Consider the following 19,762-nt stretch of genomic DNA (forward strand, 5'->3'; position numbering starts at 1 on the left):
GTAAGGCATAGTGTAGAACACAAAGATGTTTAAGGTGTGGTCTATGCCTTCCTTGAGATAATAGTCACATAGGAGATAGTATGATACAAGATACAAATAAAGCATTTAAGGTCCATCCATATTGGTGGTATAAGCAAAGTAATGTAGGGGTTCAGAAAAGGGAGAAATTACTTCTGGTTAGAGAAATTAATGGAAGCTTCATAGAATGAAGCATTTGAATAAGACCCTAGGAGATGGATAGAATTAAATGGTAACAGTAATAAATATAAATTACTTGAGGTTAGGAACTGTTTTGATTTTTTTTTCACTTGCGTTCTCAGCACGTAATACAACTTCTCACACATTCTATGTACTTAATGGATATGTGCTGATTGATTTTAGGAAAGGACATTGAATAGAACAGTTTGGCTCAAGAATGAATTTAGTATAGGAGATTTGTAAGAGATACGGCTAGAAAGGTAAACTGGGGTTAGCTTATAGAGGACTTTGAATGTCATTTGTACTAAATTCTGTTGGCAAAGGGGACCCACTAAGTTAGCTAGTATCATTGGGCAGGAATGCCAATTAAAATCTAGCAAAAAAAACCCAGAAAGATTCATCTGGTGTCAAGGTATAGGACACAGTGGAGAGAGGAGAGATTTGAGGCAGAAAGATCAATTGGGAAGCTATTGTTGATTACCTATGAGGTAATGAATTAGAGTATGAATTAGGATTGTGGCAGTGGAAATAGCAATGAAAGGAGTAATGTAAAAGCTAATGGCAAAACCATGGGTCTTTAGGTTTCATCATTAGGCCAGATGAGAGTGCCTAAGTGTCTAGATGGCATAGATGCAGGACAGATGGTAAGGCCCAGAGGAGTTTAGGGTGCAGTGGCAGGGAAGATGTTAATATTTGGTGGAGCGTCATCTCACCAAAAGGAATAGAATTGGTGCTTCCCATTTCAACCAAATTGTAAGATCAACCAAGTGAACCGAATGGGTTCTGGACAAAAAAGGGAGAAGTGCCCCTGCTAGTGGTAGTTCTTGCCACCAAGCTGAGAAAGGGGGTGAAATAAAGGAAAAGTGGCACCACCCAGATCAACCAATGGCACTTGGAATAATGGATATGGGAAGGAAACAAGAGGAAAGCAAGGGGGCAGGGTCCCCCTGGAGGTGGTGGGACTTGAGAGAAAGGGAAAAGTCATAGAAGTCAAGAAAAAATATTCTCAAGAAGGATGAGGTGGCACTAAGTACCTGATGCTCTAGAGAAGTTTTAGAGGATAAAGATTAAATATAAAGCCATCAGATCTGGTGGTTAGAAGATCATTTGTGACCTTGTAGAGAACAATTCCAGGAAAGTTGTGTGGGAAGAAGACAGATTGTAAGGGAATCAAAGAGAGATTGGTTAGTGAACCAAGAGATACAATAGGTATAGGCCATGTGATTTTTAAAATTGAGCCACAAAAAGAAGACAGAAACTGGCACTTGAGATAACAAGAGTTTTGTTTTTCTTGCTTTCTCAATTTGGAAAGGGGAGATGACAGAGAATGTAGACCTGAAAATAAAATGAAATTTAGAAATATGGACATTCTAATTAGATCTCTATAGACGATGTACCTACAATTATAGGTTAATCAAAACTGGAAGTGACCTTAGGGATTACCTAGTCTAGTCCCTTCATTTTATATTTGAGGAAGCAAGTCTTAGAGATCTTTGGCTAGTTAACATCAGGGTCTGGATGGAGAGTTAATCCTGTGTTCCTTCTCCTTTTCCATATTTCTGCACTCATAGTTCTCAGATCTTCTTATATTCTACATCTTTTTAAAAATTTTTATTTACTTTTCCACATTCATAAGATTTTGAGTCCCCAAATCCCCTCCTCTCCAAGATAGCATGCAATCTGATATGGGTTATACATGTATGATCATATTAAACATATTTCTACATTAGTCATGTGGTAAAAAAAAGAATTAGAACAAAAGGAAAAAATCATGAAAAAGAAAAAATGAAAAACAAGAAAAAAAGAGAAAATAGAATGCTTCAACCTGCCTTCAGATTTCATAGTTCTTTCTCTGGATGTAGATAGAATTTTTTATCATGAGTCTTTTGGAATTGTCTTAGATCATTGTCATGTCCTACATCTTTCTTGGAAATCTTTGATTAAGTACTTGATTATGATGGTAAAACTTATTGAAAGAGGAATTTCATTTGTTGAGAAGAGGTGTTATATACCAAAGTTTATATAATATGCCCCAAATTTCTTTCCTCCCTAGGCTGGCATGATCATTGACAATGGAGTCAAAACCACAGAAGCGTCTGCCAAGGACAAGAGGCCTTTCCTTTCTATCATTTCTGCCAGGTAATTAACTTCCCAGTTTGTGCCTCTGGATCCCTGGAAGGACAGATTGAACATGACAGATTTTGCTTGACTCAGACATTTTCTCATCGAGACATTTCCATGTCAAATCCAAGGTTAGCTTTTTGAAGAAGGAGGCTACATCTCAATCACATGATTTTAAGTCTTTTAGGGGTCAAGAAAAACAGAATCATCAAGTACTTATATAAATCAGTCAGGCAAATCCTCCAAGTCCATCTTAGTTAACCAAGATTGCAAGTTTGAAGTTGAGGTAAATCACTGGGGCAGACAAGCCTTCTGGGAAGGAATGGACTATGAATGACCAGATCTCTTGTCAAGGGCTCTTAGTTTTGTTTGAAGTGTTTATTAAAAGCTAAGCAAGGCCAATAATGCTGATGCCAAAAGCACAGAAAAAAGATAAAGCTATTCAATGTAATACCTTGGATAGTTTTCCTGAAATGCAAGGAAAAATCTCTAATCATAGGATCATACTCCAGCCCTTTCATTTTTAAATGATGGACATAACCAGAGAGACTTGACAAACTAGACAGTGCAGTGGATAGAACTGGGAGCTTGAGTTCACATGCTGTCTCAGACACCTACTAACTGTGAGACCCTGGGAAAGTCACTTAACCTCTATCTACCTTGTTTTTTTTCATCTGTAAAATGGAGATAATAATAGTATCAATCTCCCTGAGTTGTAAGGATCAAATGAGAAAATATTTATGAAGTACTTTGTGAAAACCTTAAAAAAAAAAAAAAGCGTAGATAGACATTAATGAAGGCCATACAGCTAATTAGAGATGTGGCTAGGACATGAATCCAGATCTTCTAACTCCAAGTCCAGGAAAATTTCTCCTCTACCCTTTTTTTTTCCTCCTCCATATTCCAGAACTATTAGTTGAAGTCTCCATGGCACTCTCCAGGTATGGCCTGGAATGAACTTCCTGGTATCTCCCTACTGCTGCCCAACCTAAGTCCTCTCCAGCAATAGGAGTGAATGAGAGGCAGATGTCTGTCTTTTGTTCCCAAGTTGTTGCTGATAAGCATCAGCTGTAAAAATGCTTTTTAGGGCTTCTATTCACCAGGACATTTTGTTGTGTTTTTTTGTCTCCTTTTTTATGACTCATCATAAGAATTTGTGATCTAATCTTATGTCAGGAGCCAGAATAAAACAAAGCATAGGCATTTTTGGCCATTGTGTATGTGCATACATATGTACAAATGTATGTGTCTTCATATTTGCATATATACTGTGTGTATAGAGATCTATTGTATGCACAAGCTTATATGCATGCAGTGTGCATTTATACACATGTGTATACATGTACAGATTGTACGAGGATGATAGAAATGTGCCCAGATGAATACATGTACGAATATACAAATGCATGAATATGCTCTGTATATGTGCTTGCATGCACATTTGTACATAAATACACATATTAGATACATGTGCGTTGCATGTTAGATACATACATTACACCTATATGCATCATGATACAGTCTCTAGATTTAGAAAACCAGGGTTCAAACCCCACCTCATACTTAATACCTGTATGACTTTAGACAAGCCACTCAGCCTCAGTTTCCTCATATGTAAAATGAAGGGATAGGCCGCATCACCTCTGGGAAGCCTTCTAGCTCTAGCTCTCAATCTATGATGCTAACAGCTTGTCTTTTGGAGTACTCTGAACAGAAAGAACAACCAAGGCATTTGAACAAGTAAGCCTTTTCTGGAATGCCAAAGGACAAAGTCCTTCCTGCCAAAAATAGTTCTCTTTGTTCCTGTGTTACAGATACAGCCCACACAAGGATGCTGACCCTCTGAAGCCCAGGGAACCTGCCATCATTAAGCACTTTATTGCTTACAAAAACCAGGATCACGGAGCATGGCTCCGAGGAGGAGATGTGTGGATGGACCACTGCCAGTGAGTTTTGTTTTTTTTCTCCCTTACAGTTAAATTATGCTTAGAGTCTTAGGGTTGGAAGAGACTTCTTCTAGCACACTTTTTCCTGGTACGAGACTAATAATAAGGATTTATACCTCTTATCTACTCATGGTGAAAAGGAGAAGTAGAGAGAGAGTAAATACAAAATTACCACCTGTTTAATTTTTTGTGCTCCATTTCTGATAAAACTTGAGAATCGAAGCAGGAAATTGCTGGGCCTGAAAGGGAACCAATACAAACAAGAAGTTTTTTTTTTTAATATCCCCTAAAAGACTTAGAACATACCAAGTCTAGAGCCTGGTACTTTTCAGTGTGACCCAGTGCAATGCTCCTATGGTTATATAAACGAAAATGCCAAGCTGATACCGTGGATGGTCGATAGTGCTGCTCATGCAAGAAGAGCTTAATTCAAAAAGAGGGGACGCTTTAAAGAAGGTCAGCCTCAGTGGAGAACAATCAAATGATGGCTACTTATGTAAAAAGCAACTCGGCCTGTTTATTAAAAGAAACATGAAATATGTTAGTCATCATGTCAACTCTAGGATAAGGAAAAAGGGGGTGTGAGTGGGAGAGGGATGAGGGAAAACACACTCAAAAGACTCAAAGAAACAGATACATAAAGACAGCAAGATACTCACATGGAGACATCTCCATGAAGCAATAGCACCACCTTGTGGACTTTGAAAGTATTGATGCATTTTTACAACCAAGAGCCAAAATGAGAAAGTGATGATTAGCAAACATTTATTGAGTTCCCCTGATCAAGACCTTGTGCTAGGCCGTTGTGAAGCATGACATAGTCTTTTTGTTCATTGTCCAACATCAACCTTTCACTGTCATCTTGACTTTTGTCCTGCCACTGAATTTCGATGACTCTGGAAGAGAAAGTGAAGCTGACCAACTTTGGGCAGTTCTGCCTCACTTAAATCCAATTCACAAGCAAGTCAAGACATTGCCCTTGTGATGTCACTGATGCTCTTCAAAAACAAAGGACAAACAGCAACAGCAATAATAGAATGTCTTGGATGACTTGATATGTGACCAAATTATCCTGAATCAAAGTTTTGAGGCTGGCAAAAGAAAACATGCATATGAATTCATATTTCCAATATTTTATCAAAATAATGATAGCTTATATGTAGAATGCTTTAAAGATTTACATAAGGGAGCTCACTTTAGCCTTGCAACAATCATGTGAGATAGACACAGGTGTTATTATCTCACAGTTACAGAGGAGGCTGAGAGCTTAAAGGATTTTACCATAGTTACAGCAACTAGGTGGCATAGAGGATAGAGTACTGGGCCTGGAGTCAGGAAGACCTGAGTTCAAATCTGGCCTTTTAAATTTATTAGCTGTGTAACTGTGGGAAAGTCATTTAATTTCCTCAACTATAAAATGAGGATAATAATAGCACCCACCTTTCAAGGTTGTTGTGAGGATCAAATGAAATAATATTTGCAAAGTGCTTAATGCAGCACCTGGCATGTAGTACACATTATATAAATGCTCTCTAATAGGAGGAGGAAGAGTAAGTGTCTGACGCAGGATTTAAACCCGGGTCTTCTTGGTAACAGACCCAGGACTCTACTGTTGTTGAGTCATTTTAAGTCGTGTCTGACTCTTTGTGATTCCATTTGGGGTTTTCTTGGCAAAGTTACTAGAGTGATTTGCCATTTCCTTCTCCAGTTCATTTTACAGATGAGTAACTGAGCAAACAGGGTCAAGTGACTTGCCTAGGGTAACACAGCTAATAAGTGTCTAAGACCAGATGTGAACCCATGAAGATGTCTTCCTGATTCTAAGCCCAGTGTTCTATCCATTGAGCCACCTAGCTGCCCACCTGGTGTGCCCAACACTCTACAACTTATTCTATATTCTCAATATAGACTTTTAAAGCTGGGAAGGACCCCAGGGGTTACCTAATCTAATATTTTCCTTGATAATTTCTTGAAAGATGCCGTCCAGACTCTTTTTTTGATCATAGTTTTCAGGTAGTCCAATGATTGCTAAATTGTCTCCCCTGGTTCTATTTTCCAGGTCAGTTGTTTTTCCAATGAGGTATTTTACATTTCTTTTTCTATTTTTTCATTCTTTTGATTTTGTTTGACTGGTTCTTGATGTCTCATAGAGTCATTTGCTTCCACTTGCCCAATTCTAATTTTTAAGGAATTATATTCTTCAATTAGCTTTTGTACCTCCTTTTAAACTTGGCCAGTTCTACTTTTAAAGGAATTGTTTTCTTCGGTGCATTTTTTTTTCCACTTGGTCAATTCTGTTTTTTAAGGAGTTGTTTTCTTCAGTCAGTTTTTGTGCTTCCTTTGTCAAACGGTTGACTCTTTTCATAATTCTCATGTATAACTTGCATGTCTTCTCCAGATTTTTCTTCTACCCCTCTTTCTTGGTTTTTAGATTCTTTTTGAGCTCTTCCAAGAGACATTTTTGGGCTTGAGACTAATTCATAATCCACTTGGAGGCTTCACATGGAGGCCCTTTGATATTGTTGCCCTCTTCTTAGTCGGTGTGTTGATCTTTCCCGTTGCTGTAGTAGCTTCTGTGGTCAGGGCTCTTTTTGGTTTATTGCCCATTTTTTTTTAAAGTTGAGCTCTGCTCCTGCGGTGTAGGGGGCAATGTCCCAAGTTTCTTGTACTGTGGGCCAGGGGCCTGGTCACTGACTTTCCCTACGGGGGCCTGAGGTGTTGGTGGCTTGCCCACTGTGCTGGGGTGGCCCAGCCTAGTTGTGCCTGTTGTGTCAGGATTCCAGGGCTGGCAATTTGCCTTCTGTGTTGGGGCATTGATCCAGACCTGAGGGGCCTCAGTTGCTGATCGGTGGTGTGACTAAGAACCTCCTACTGGCTTGCCCAAATACCACCTGTGCTGGGATGAATTCCTCTTTTACCCAAGTGAGATAGACCTTTCCTGAAATTCCTTCTAAGTTATCATAAGCTGGGGTGGCTAGATGGCACAGTGAATAGAGCACTGGCCCTGGAGTCAGGAGGACCCGAGTTCAAATCCAGCCTCAGACACTTAACACAAAAACTAGCTGTGTGACCTTGGGCAAGTCACTTAACCCCAATTGCCCTCCAAAAAGCAAAAAAAAAGTTATCATAAACTGGAAAATTGTTTCACTCCATCTTTTTTGTGGGTTTGGTTGCTCTAGAATCCATTTAGAGGCTTGATTTAACATTTCCGAGGGAAACTGGGGAGAGCTCAGGCAATTTCCTGGTTTCTCTCTGCCATCTTGGCTTCACCTTCATCTACTCCTGCATTATACTCAGTGCAGGAATCCCTTATCCAGCATTCATAGCAGGAGATCAATATCTATGAGCATTTTAACTCAACAAACATTTACTGAACATATTATGTACAAGGCCCATAGTTAGGTAAAACAGAGACCACAAAGATGAATTAAGACATGATCTCTGGATTCTGCAATTGAGCAGGGCTGAGATAAGAAAGATTTAGATTTTTTTAAAAATAGACCTGTGAGTTCATTAGTATTAGGAGTTCCTAAACAAGGAAACTTCCTCTACTGATTCAAAGCAGCAACTATTCTACAGTTTAAAGTCTTCCTAGGGAACTGAGAAATTAAGCAATCTGTCCAGGGTCTATGTCAAAGGTGGGTCTTGAACCTAGGTCACCTGGACTCTGACACCAGTTCTCTAACCACTATACCATACCGCCTCAGTGTATTCAAATAAATAGACTCAAAGGCAGTCTAGGATAATAAGGGCTACAGGAGAGGTACTTATTAAGTTCTATGGCAAGATCTGGGAGAAAGTGCTTTCCCCTGAGATAAACCTAGGAAGGTTTCATGGAGGAAATGGTTTTCTGCTATGCTTTGAAGGAGAGATAGGATTTTTTTTCCAAGTGGAGATAAAAGGAGAGCTGATGCATAAAATTATGATATTAAGGTAAGATTTAGAGTTGGAAGGAAGCTGAGAATCACTCTCTTATTCCTAAAACACAAGCCTTGATTGTCTGTCATGTGAATTTAACCACAGAATCTTCTAGGATTTGACATATCCTTAGTGGTGAGAGGTAGGATGGTATACTGGATAAAGACCCAGATTTGGAATAAGCTGGACCTGTATTCAAGCTCTTCCTCTAACCTCTCAGATATTCAGACAGATGTAAAACTAATAAAACTACAAGATGAAGAATAGTTGTTGATCTTTCCACCTGTTTTTCTCATCAGGTTTGCTGACAATGGAATTGGCCTGACCCTAGCCAGGTACGATTGATTCTTTGCATGTGGATTACTTTATTTGACGTTCATTGTGACCAAACTGTAAAAGAGTTCAGAAATGCTCCCCTTTCCCCTATTACAAAAGGGTGGGGGTAGGGCAAGACTATGGAATAGAAAAACATTTAGTATTAAACCCTTACAATGAACCAAGTTCTATGCTAAGCATCGGATACAAGTAGAAAATTGAGACAGCCCTGCTGTCTCAAGGAGCTCACATTCTAATTGAGGGAGGCAACACATAAAAGAAGATTTATGATAATATTCCATTCATGGCCAATGGATGGACCTGGTAGGATTTAAGTAGGAAAAGTAGCAGGGTAGGCAACAAGGCCCAAAGGATCTTGAGATGTCAAGACGGGGCAAATGGTTTCATATCAAGAGGAGAGTGGGTTCAAGGGTTATCTTGAGGCTCAGGGGTATCTTTATATAGCAATTTGGGGTGTCTGCATCCAGTTGGCCATGGGAATCATATTCTGCTGGTGGTGGTAACTGGGCAGTAGTACAAGGAAGACTGGATGTGGGAGGTAAAAATCTTTGGCTCCCCTCAGGTACTGATATTCTGTTTTCTTATCCCTCATTGGTATACTAGGGAGGGAGGGTAGAGATTCCTAGATATGGGTGTGAAATATGATATATATGTTATATATATATATATATGTGATGTATTAGTTGTTTTTTCTCCTCCTTTTAAAATCTTTGTTACAAGGGATAGCTCACTAGATAGAGAGGAGTTGGGGGTCATATATTTGAAGACAAAAATATCAATAAAATATATATTTTTTAATTTGAGGCTCAACATTTAAATTTCACTTCAAATCCTCTTTCTTCCAGTGGTGGAACATTCCCTTATGATGATGGTTCAAAGCAAGAAATAAAGAATAGTTTGTTTGTTGGAGAGAGTGGCAACGTGGGAACAGAGATGATGGACAATAGAATCTGGGGACCTGGTGGGCTGGATCACAGTGGAAGAACACTCCCAATAGGCCAGTAGGTTCCATGGCTGTTGTAGCATCCTTTTTATCATTTTGATTTGTTCTCTTGGTTGCCTCTCCTTTAGTAGAATTGGACACAATTTAAGGGCTCAAAATGACACCAGTTTTTCAGGTAAATCAATGATTCTAGTGTAAGATTTAGGTTCACCTACCACCAACTCAGTAACAATGACCTGCACCTAATGGCGGTGCCTCATACCCAATGTGAGCTGGAGAAATCAGTGAATTAACCAAGAGAAAAGCCTTCCTGTAGAGAGATTTGCTTTGTATATGCCATTCCCCAGCAAAACCAAGGTGCCCTGCCCCATGATGAAAAATAACTTGTATGTCCTACGATGGAAAGAAACTTATCTGGGGCGGCCAGGTAGCACAGCAAGTAAGAGCACTGGCTCTAGTGTCGGGATGACCTGGAGATCGAATCCAGGCTCAGACACTTAGCACCCACCCAGAAAAACCTGTCCGTGTAACCTTGAGCAAGTTACTTAACCCCAATTGCTTAGGGGTGGCCAGGTGGCTCAGAGAGTAAGAGCACCGGTCCCAGAGTTGGGATAACCTGGGATCGAATCCCGGGCTCAGATACTCAGCACCCACCCAGAAACACCTGGCCATGTAACCTTGAGCAAGTTACTTAACCCTGATTGCTTAAAAAAAAAAAGAAAGAAACTTATCCAAGCCTTTTGAGCCTAAGTACAAATAAGTGGCAGTAAGATGAACTCAAGAGTAGACTCAGGGCTCTTATTCTTTGAAATCTAGTGCCTGCTCTGTATGTGGCATATTTTTATATCTGAAAATAGTTCACTTTAGCATTATAAAACACTCTGACATCTATTATTTCTTTTGCTCCCCATGATAGCCTTATAAAATGAGTAGTATAAGTATTACTGTGCCATATTATAAATGAAGAAATCAAGGTTTGGGGTGGGGCTAAATAACTGTTTGGAGGTCACATAGCAAAATGGACAGCACTTGAGCCAAGATTTTATTAAATCCAAATTTTCCCTTCCCACTGTTCTCTTCCCAAAAGCAGACCCCATGCTTTGCTGAGGAAAGCACTACCTCTGAAGGTCTTAGTTTACCATGTGATAAAATTATTTGAAAGCACCTTACCCATTCCAGACAAATCTAAGCCTAAATTATTTGATGTATTTTTTTAAGTCTTTAGGAGGGCAATGTCACAGCCTCCCCTGGTAATCCTTTCTGGAGCCAGACAGTCCTCTCCATCAGGAAGTTTTGTTTTGTTTTGTTTAATCTCTAACCTGAATGATACAGTCAGTTCATATTTTTATATCAACAATTGTGCATCTGCGTTGATCACACATGTCTATAGATCTATGAAGCATTAAGTGTGCATTGAGTCTTCTAAAGCTCAGCATACCGGACTTCCCTTTGATTCATATCATTTTAGAATTCACCGACAATGCCTAGTGGTAGAGGAAGGGGAGAGAGTGACAACAACTTGGGGAATAAAGAAAGATCTCTTGAAGCAAGTGGCATTTGAACTTAGCTTTGGAGGGAGTTTGAAGTTCCAAGAGAAGGGGATGAGGAGGTAGAGCATTTCAGATATGCGGCAAAAGCATAGAAATGGATACTGTGTATAAAGAACTGTAAGTAGGCCTGCTTGGCTGGAAAAAAGAGGCACTCATTAATCAATGATTCTCTATTTGGAAGAAATACCAAAATTGGTGGTATGGATGTGGGAAGCAATTTGGAATTATTCAAAGAAAGTGACTAAAATGTCCACAGCCTTTGACTCAGAGATCCCATTGCTAAGCATGTACTCCAAAGAGATCAAAGACAAAAGGGCCCCTTATTCACTAAAGTATTAATGGCAGCCCTTTTTGTGGTAACAAAGATATCAAAACAAAACAGATGTCCATGGATTGACTAATGGCTAAAAAAATTGCAGTACATGAAAGTAGTAGAGTATTACTGAGTTATAAGAAGCAATGAATATGATGAGTACAGAGAAGTATGGAAAGAAATATGAACTGATGTGAAGTGAAGTAGGCAGAACCAAGAAAACAATATATACAATGACTATAATAATGTAAATGGAAAGAACAACAGGACAATTAAACCAGAATGCTGCAAAATTTAGACCAGAATTGATCTCATCAAAGACACATTGGGAAAACACATCTCCTCTTTCTCCTGCCACTTCACAGAACTGGGAGATCATGGAGACGTCGTCTGTTTAATGTCAGACTTTTTTCTTTGATACATCATTTAGTTTTGCAGAACTTTTCTTTCTTCATACTTTATTATAAGGGATGACTTTCTGAAAGCCTATTAGAGAACAGAATGCAGTGAGAAGTAGAAATGATATAAAAATCTAAAAATATTAATAAAATTTTATTTTAAAACAGAGTGGAATATGGGATGGGGAAGGGACAACATGTCTGAGCAAACTGCCTTCTGGTGCTCAGTACCCCCACTATCCTCCCCAAACTAGGCCACTGGAGTATAAAAGACATGAAGTGAACAAGCCCAAATAAGTGCCTTTCTTGGCTTTTTGCAAGAGACTGTATACCCAGTGGGACCTAATAAATCCAAAAAGTCCTTGCTGGGGAGAGAGTGCAGACTGAGAGTGTTCCTGAAGGTCTGAAACTGTACTGACCACATTTATTCCAGTGCTACTTGCCCCCTTCCCCAGAATCAGTCCATTGATAATGGCATGATCTGTGCTCAAACTCCTGTATGAGTTTGCTGCTCTGAGATGCAGTACAGAGGAGTGCAGACAGCATGGACCTGGGGGTTGGAAGAACTAGGCTTGTGTCCTGACTATAGAGTTTACTAAGCATAAGCTTTTGTAAACTGACTATAATGTTTACTAAGTGTAGCCTTAGACAAACCATTTAATCTCTCTGAGCTCCAGTGTCCTCCTATGAGATGACAATTGCAGAGACCATAGTACAGTGCCGGGCACTATATAAACGTCAGTTCTTCTCCTCCTCCTCCTCTTCATGATGATGACAATGATGTTGATGGTGATGATGTGTAAATAGCAATACCAGTATTTGTTCTACCTGGGTCATGGAGTTGTTATGAGTATCAAATATGATGAAGTATGTAAGACTTGATGTAATTATAAAGCAATATATAAACACCAGCTGTTGCTATCACCGTGAGAGGTGGATTCAGAAATCTGGTGTCAAGGTCCCATCACTACCACTCAGTAGTGGTGACCCTTTGCACACATTTGTTATTGTCTCTGATCTTCCATTTCTTTCCCTAAACAATGAATGCAACAATAGCTGCTCTGTCTCCCTCACAGAAATATCATAATGATAGGATGATTTAATGCACATGAAAACCCTTTATGATCATAAAATATTTTGTTAGCTTTTACTATGCTGGTGACATGTTAAAGTTTCAGTCACACTATCTCTTATGCATGAACAGCAAGCTGTCTCAGGACTGACCTTAGCATAACATTTCCCTTTCTGAAATCTGTAGGAATTTCCCAATCCGAGGGATTCAGTTCTATGATGGCCCCATCAACATCCAAAACTGCACATTCCGGAAATTTGCGGCTCTGGACGGTCGGCATACAAGTGCCCTGGCATTTCGCCTTAATAATGCCTGGCAGAGTTGTCCCAATAACAATGTATCAAATATTGTTTTTGAAGATGTCCCGGTAAGTTTGGAGGATTGGATTTGACTCTGAATCAACCCACAATCTAGTTAATGCTTCAGAAATTCCCCAAATCCTATAATACAGGTTGTTGTTGTTCCAAGCAGGGGTGTCCAGACAGACTGGGTAGTTTCCTGTGAGACCAGGCCAGTTGGCCACATTTGAAGGGGTTGCAGGCCGCTGCTACTGCTTTTATTTGACTCGGAAAAAAAGAAATATTCCATGCTATCCCAAAATGGACCAGTGGAAAGTTGACCTGACTAGAAACCAGAATCTGAGGTCCATTTTGTCCCTAACTTGTACTTAAGCTCCTTTTAGTATCTAGTTAACATTCTAGTTGCCTGACTGAAATTGACTTATTTTCTCCTCTACAAAGTGAGAAGCATTGAATTTGGGATCAGAAGACCTGGGCTTGAATATAGACTCTGCTATTTGACCACCTGTATGACCGGGGGAAATCCATATATCCTCTTGAAAGTTGAATGATTTTAAAGGTCCCTTTCAGCTGAGATCCTCAAAACCAGGGTTGGAAGAGACATGAGTGTCCATTTAATCCAACATATAACTGACAAATATTCACTTCTACAATATTTCTGACAAGAGGTATCCAGCCTCTATTTGAAGAACTCAAGGAAGGGGGGATCTTTTAGCTTGTGAGGTGACACATTCCATTTTGGATAACTCTGAGTGTTGGAAAATTCTTCCTTCTATCAAGCTGTCTTTGTAATTTCCAACCATTATTCCTACTCTGCCCTGTGGAGCACAACAGATCGAGGCTGAGCTCTCTTCCACATGACACTCCTTTCAATACTTCTGCAATTGTGCCCACCCTGAGGTTTATCTTCTCCAGCCTCGATAGCCTTAGTTCCTTTAGTCTGCACTCCTGTGGCAGGGTCTCCTGTTGTCTCACCATCCTGCTCATTTTAATCCAGACAAACTCCGCTTTGCCTACATCCGCCCCCCCAGATATGGCACTCAGAACTCAGTATTTCAGATGTACTCCAACTAAGGAAAAATATAGCAAAACTGACATCTTTTTTGTTCTGAGCTTTAAGCCTCTCCTCAAATGCCTGAGAAGCAGCTGATGAACATTTTTTACACCATTTGAAAATCAGCTAGAGTATTCTCTACAGCACCAAACAGTGCTTGTGTTGAATTTTAATAAGAAACATGTCAATATTTTTAAAATTTAGATAATTAACCTTTCCTTTTTTTAGGGGAAGGTGTAAACAACCCAGGATAGTATGGGCTTTACTGACTGCCATATCACCTTGTTGACTCATAATAAGCTTGCTACAATTCCCCAATATTTTTCAAAGAAACTGTTGCCAAGCCATGCCTTCCCTCAACCTATGATGTTGATTTTTTTGTACCTAGGAATAGAACTTAAATAATAGCCCTGTTAAATTTCATCTTATTAGATTTGTCCTCTCCTCCCTTTCTAGTTCATTTTGTATCATGACTGGTATTCAAAGGTTTTACTATACTTCCCATCTCCACATCAATTCCAAGCATGATAAATGTGTCTTGATTTTTAAAAATATTAAGCAGGATAATATCAAGGAGAATTTCATTAGAAACCTTCCTCCACGTTGTTATTAGCCTAATAACGACTATCCTTTAGGAATGGTCATTCCTCTGTGAATCCATTTAACTCTATTATCATCTAGCTTATGTTTTCATCTTAACTAATATGAAGGATTTTTGAAATTTAAAAATACTTTGTCTCCAGCATTCCCCTGATTTAGCAGTCTAAATATTCTTTCCAAAAGATAAAAAATAAAGTGAGTCTGATCCGACCATGTTTTGATGAAACCATGCTGGCTTTTAGTGATCACTGCTTCCCTTCCTAAATGCTTACAAACCATCCTCTTAATGATTTATTCTACAAATTTGCCAGGAAACAAAGTCAAACTCAGTCAGACTCTACCCTCTTTCCCTTTTTTGAAAACTGGGACAACACTTCCCTTCTCCAGACTGGTGGCAACTCTCCTGTTCTCCGAGGATTCCACAGATAATTGGCAGAACAATTTAACAATCACAGCTGCCAGCTATTTTTTTTTTGGTACCCTAGAAGCTGGTTCATCCAATCCTGGTAACTTAAACTTATTTGGGAGACATAGATCCTGTGCTGCCATCTCCTCATCTGTCTTGATTTTTCATTCCATGATAATCATTTCTGTTTTTACAAAAGTGCAAAGATTATTTTTCATAGAAGAGAAAATAGTACCAAAATGGGATTCCATAATTCTGGGTCACTGAAAAAAAAAATCCAATTGCTCTCAGCCTTTTACCAAGCAAGATACTCTGCAAAAAAACCTTCATGTAACCTACCAATAATTTAAAGTGCATAGTTTTTTCTTCTATCTCAACTTGTAAGAAAGCTCTTACAAAATTTCCATGACATAAATTCAAGATTCAAATGAACAAAATGCCATTCCTCTAAAATACCTTCACATTGTCATATCAAGCCAGGTGACCAAGGGTACTTAATTTAATAAGATTAATATAATAAAAGGTAGAGGACAGGATTTTCCAGAGGAGCCTTTCCCCATGGATACCCCAGGTGATTCCAGCATTTAACAAATGGTCCTTTCCTAACAACCTGACACTATGAAACGTGAGCCGTAGTGATGTTGTATCTCTCTAGAATGTGGAAATATGAACAAAATTTCCAAAATAATAATTATAACTTCCACTTATATAGCTCTTTTAAGTTTAGTGAGCCCTGCTTTGAAATTAGGAGAATATGACTTCAAATCTGGCCTCTGATATTTAGTAGCTATGTGACCCTGGGCAAGTCATTTAACCCCAACTACCTAAAAAAGCCCTTTACACACACTAGATGGAGTGTACTGTACTACACTGTAGTACATATATAGTACAAATGTAGTACATATAGTAGCATGAATACTATATTTGGAATCAGATGACCTGAGATCAAATCTCTGCTCTGTTGTTTACCACCTTTGTGACTTTGGACAAGATACTTCTCTCTAGGCCTCAGTTTCCTTATCTGTAAAATAACACAGTTGAACTAGATGACCTCTGAGTTCTCTTCAAGCTCCAAATCTATGATCCTATGATTTCTTCGGAACCTTATGAAGTTGGTGCCATTATTGCCATTTTATAGATGAGGAAACTGAGGGTCAGGGTGGCTAAGTGGCATGTCACCCTCATTCATGTAAGTGACAGAGACAGGATCTGAACCTGGGTCTTCCTGACTCCAAGTCCAGTACTCTCTCCACCATGTCACCTCTCTAAGATACATTCAGGGGTGGCTTCTCCCTTAGCTGGATTATCCAGGCTCCTTTCTCCTCATTCCTCTCTCTGCTGCCCCTTCCCTGGAAATTGGGGAGGGAGAGAGAAAGAAAATGAAGCTCAAGTCCCTTGGATCTCTGACAGCCTGGAATATAACTACACATTTCCAAAGGACCCAGAGTTTATACCCTGGGAAAAGTTGTCAGATTCAGGGCCCATCACGCTGTTGTGGTTGTTATTGTTTGGTCATTGCAGTCATGTCTGACTCTTCATGACTGCATTTGAAATTTTCTTGGCAAAGATACTGGAGTGACTTGTTATTTCCTTCTCCAGCTCATTTTACAGATGAGGAAACTGAGGCAAACAGGGTTAAGTGACTTGCCCAGGATCACACAGCTAGTAAGTGTATGAGGCCAGGTTTGAATTCAGGAAAAGAGTCTTTCTGACTCCAGACCCTGTGCTCTATCCACTGCACCACCCAGCTTTTCTGCTGGTTATATGGCAGAGCGGGCGATTCTGAACATTCACTCTGCAGGCTAACCCACAGCCCATCTGGAGAGGCAGTATAGCATGAAATGGAGAGGATTACTTAAAAGGGAGCGATTGTTATTGTAAAATGTCATTTTGGTATTCAGAAGCTCTGTGCTCTTTTCGGTGTCAAGCGAAGACAGAACAGAATGAAATGAAATTATTACCTCTAGTGAGCAGATGCATAAATAAATCCTTTCATTTGATCATGTGAATATGAATTTTCTGGATTAGATATTTCAAAAGAACAAGGACATATATGGCTCCCTGGCTGTGGGTCAGGCATATGTTTCTGAATTGCCAAATAGCTTCTTGGGTCTGAGATGTTTTAAAATGTCATTTGAAGTCAGAAGCTTTCCTTCTGGGTCTTCCAGACCCGACAGCCTTTGCAATCATCTCTCACCTAAAGTTCCAAGTATAATTTTATTGGCTTTCTGTTTAGATTACTTCCAGAGTGTTCTTTGGGGAACCTGGGCCCTGGTTCAACTTGCTGAATATGGATGGAGATAAGACATCTGTGTTTCATGATATCGATGGCTCTGTGTCAGAATATCCTGGGTCCTATATCATTAAGGAAGACAATTGGCTGATCAAGCATCCTGACTGTATCAACGTCCCTGACTGGAGGGGTGCTATCTGCAGTGGACGTTACGCACAGGTTAGAAACATCTGTTTCAAGTGGTCATTTCTTAGGGGCAAGTTATTTGCTTATTTTCTTTTTATAATACCAGGCTACTCCTACCATCATTTGCAAGAGGAATTCAGCCTGCATGATAGATTATCATTGTTTGGCACAGCAGTGCCTTGCTTAATAACTAATTTCTTATGTTTTGCATGACTGCACATGGATAACCTATATTAGAGTGTTTACTATCTCAGGGAGCAAGGAGGGGAGGGAGTGAGGGAGGGATAGAATTTGGAACTCAAAATTTTTAAAAGAAACAAATGTTAAAAATTGTTTTAACATGTAATTGGGGGGGAAATAAGATATTATTTTAAAAATAATAGAGAAGAAATTAAATACAATTTTCTTGCCTAAAAAAAAACCTGATTTCTTGAATGAACAATGAAGAAGCATTATACAGTATTGAAACATGTGGCTTTGGAAGACCTGAGTTCAAATCTCAGCTTTGCCACTTATTACTTGTGTGACTTGTGTGATTACTTATGACTATGACAAGTCATTTCACTTTTCTAGGTCTCACTAGAACAAGATGACCTCAAGGGTCCCTTAAAGCTCCAAAGATCTATGGCCAACGGCTATGAATGAATGAAAATAAAAAGGCAGATGATAAAATAAGGCAACTGCTTAGACACGACAAAGCATATAGACTGCTCTGGATCTAAATTTTTCTCTGAAGATACCTCTTAGGTCACTGAAGTCAGGTCCTCAGGTCCATATAACTGTAACTGAATCCATGCAAGACCAAACATTTGGTCTATCCAATTCTCCCAGATATATCTTAACATTCTATAGCAGGACCAGAATTCAAGCTATGCAAATCACTAAGAATGGCTCAAGACAAGAGTAGTTATGTCAGGTCCATTCATTTTTTTTAAAGCAATTGGGGTTAAGTAACTTGCTCAAGGTTACACGGCCAGTTATTTCTGGGTGTGGTGGTAAGTATCTGAGCCCAGATTCGATCCCCAGGTCATCCGGACACTGGGGCTGGTGCTCTTACTCGCTGAGCCACCTAGCTGCACCAAGGTCCACTCATTTTTATCTGGGCTTATAAAAGACAATCTGAGGCTTACTATTTGGATCCTAGGAGTATGTGTTCAGTGTCAGATTTGTGGTCCTCAATCAGTCAGTTGTTGAGTTTACCTTGGATAGTTAAAGAGGGCAGCTGCTGCCTTCCCTTCCCTCCTGTGGCTTGCAGGCCTTTCCAAGAAGGATGGAGCTGTTTCTATATGTTGCTATGGCTCCTTTCCTGAAGTTCATGTCTGTTTCCAGTGGGGAGGGGAGTTTGGTTGGAAGCCAACAGCCCTGTGAGTCTTTCTCATCCTGTTCTTCCCCTCACTTTCTTGAGAAGCATTGGGCAAGAGCCAGAGGGTCATCTATGCCCCTCTCTATTTTTCCTTCAACTTAGGGGTTTATTAACATAGCTCAAGCAAAGACAGTTCTTTCATTTACAATCAGTCTTTAGCTCAGAATTGTCCATGATCTGATGTTGCTGAACTCCTTCTCACAGACCTCTTTCAAACAACATCTCCTTCAACAGATTCAATTAGAAAATACACATTAATCTGTGGGTTACTTTTTAACCTGGAGGATCATTGCAGATCATAGGATTCTGAGATTAAAAAAAACCTTGGAGGTCAGCCATTTCAGCAACTTCATCTAACCGATGACCTTGTTAAAATGTCACTAGTTTAATTAAACTCTATCAGCTTGATATAATAAATAAGGTGCTAGAACTGGAGTCATGAAAACTTGGGTTCAAATAACTCCTTACTTCCTATTGATGTGACATGGGGTAAGTCAGAGGATCCTAGATTTCAAGGCAGAAAGGACCACAGAGCCTTCTAGGACAGACCCCTAATTTCATGGGTGAGGAAACTGAGGCCTGTGGAGTTTAAGTAACTTTCTTGGCTTTACACAAGTCATGTCAGAAGTACACTCCAACACATCTGCCTCCAGAGCTAGTGCTCTTTCCACTATTTCCTCACCTGTAAAATGGGAATAACAATACCTGTAGCACATGCTTCACAAAGTGGTTATGGGCTTCAAATGAGATTAGATAGATGGATAGATAGGTAGCTAGCTAGCTAGCTAGATGGATGGATGGATGGATGGATGGATAGATAGATCGA

General features: G+C 39.6%; 1 protein-coding gene across 1 annotated transcript in view; it reads left to right on the top strand.

Moving 5' to 3' along the window:
* The window catches only part of CEMIP (cell migration inducing hyaluronidase 1), a 242,439-nt gene that overhangs the window by 194,533 nt on the left and 28,144 nt on the right, over positions 1-19,762 (top strand). Inside the window, exons 17-22 of the mRNA XM_069098686.1 lie at positions 2,252-2,337; positions 4,134-4,265; positions 8,483-8,518; positions 9,365-9,520; positions 12,982-13,162; positions 17,391-17,606. Coding sequence (XP_068954787.1) covers positions 2,252-2,337; positions 4,134-4,265; positions 8,483-8,518; positions 9,365-9,520; positions 12,982-13,162; positions 17,391-17,606 — 807 coding nt within the window. The remainder of the gene's footprint in view (positions 1-2,251; positions 2,338-4,133; positions 4,266-8,482; positions 8,519-9,364; positions 9,521-12,981; positions 13,163-17,390; positions 17,607-19,762) is intronic.

The sequence above is a fragment of the Petaurus breviceps genome, unplaced genomic scaffold (genome assembly GCF_028583685.1).
Source record: "Petaurus breviceps papuanus isolate PSGF00001 unplaced genomic scaffold, PetGlider_PUasm1.0 37, whole genome shotgun sequence".
In the NCBI taxonomy this organism is placed as follows: Eukaryota; Metazoa; Chordata; class Mammalia; order Diprotodontia; family Petauridae; genus Petaurus; species Petaurus breviceps.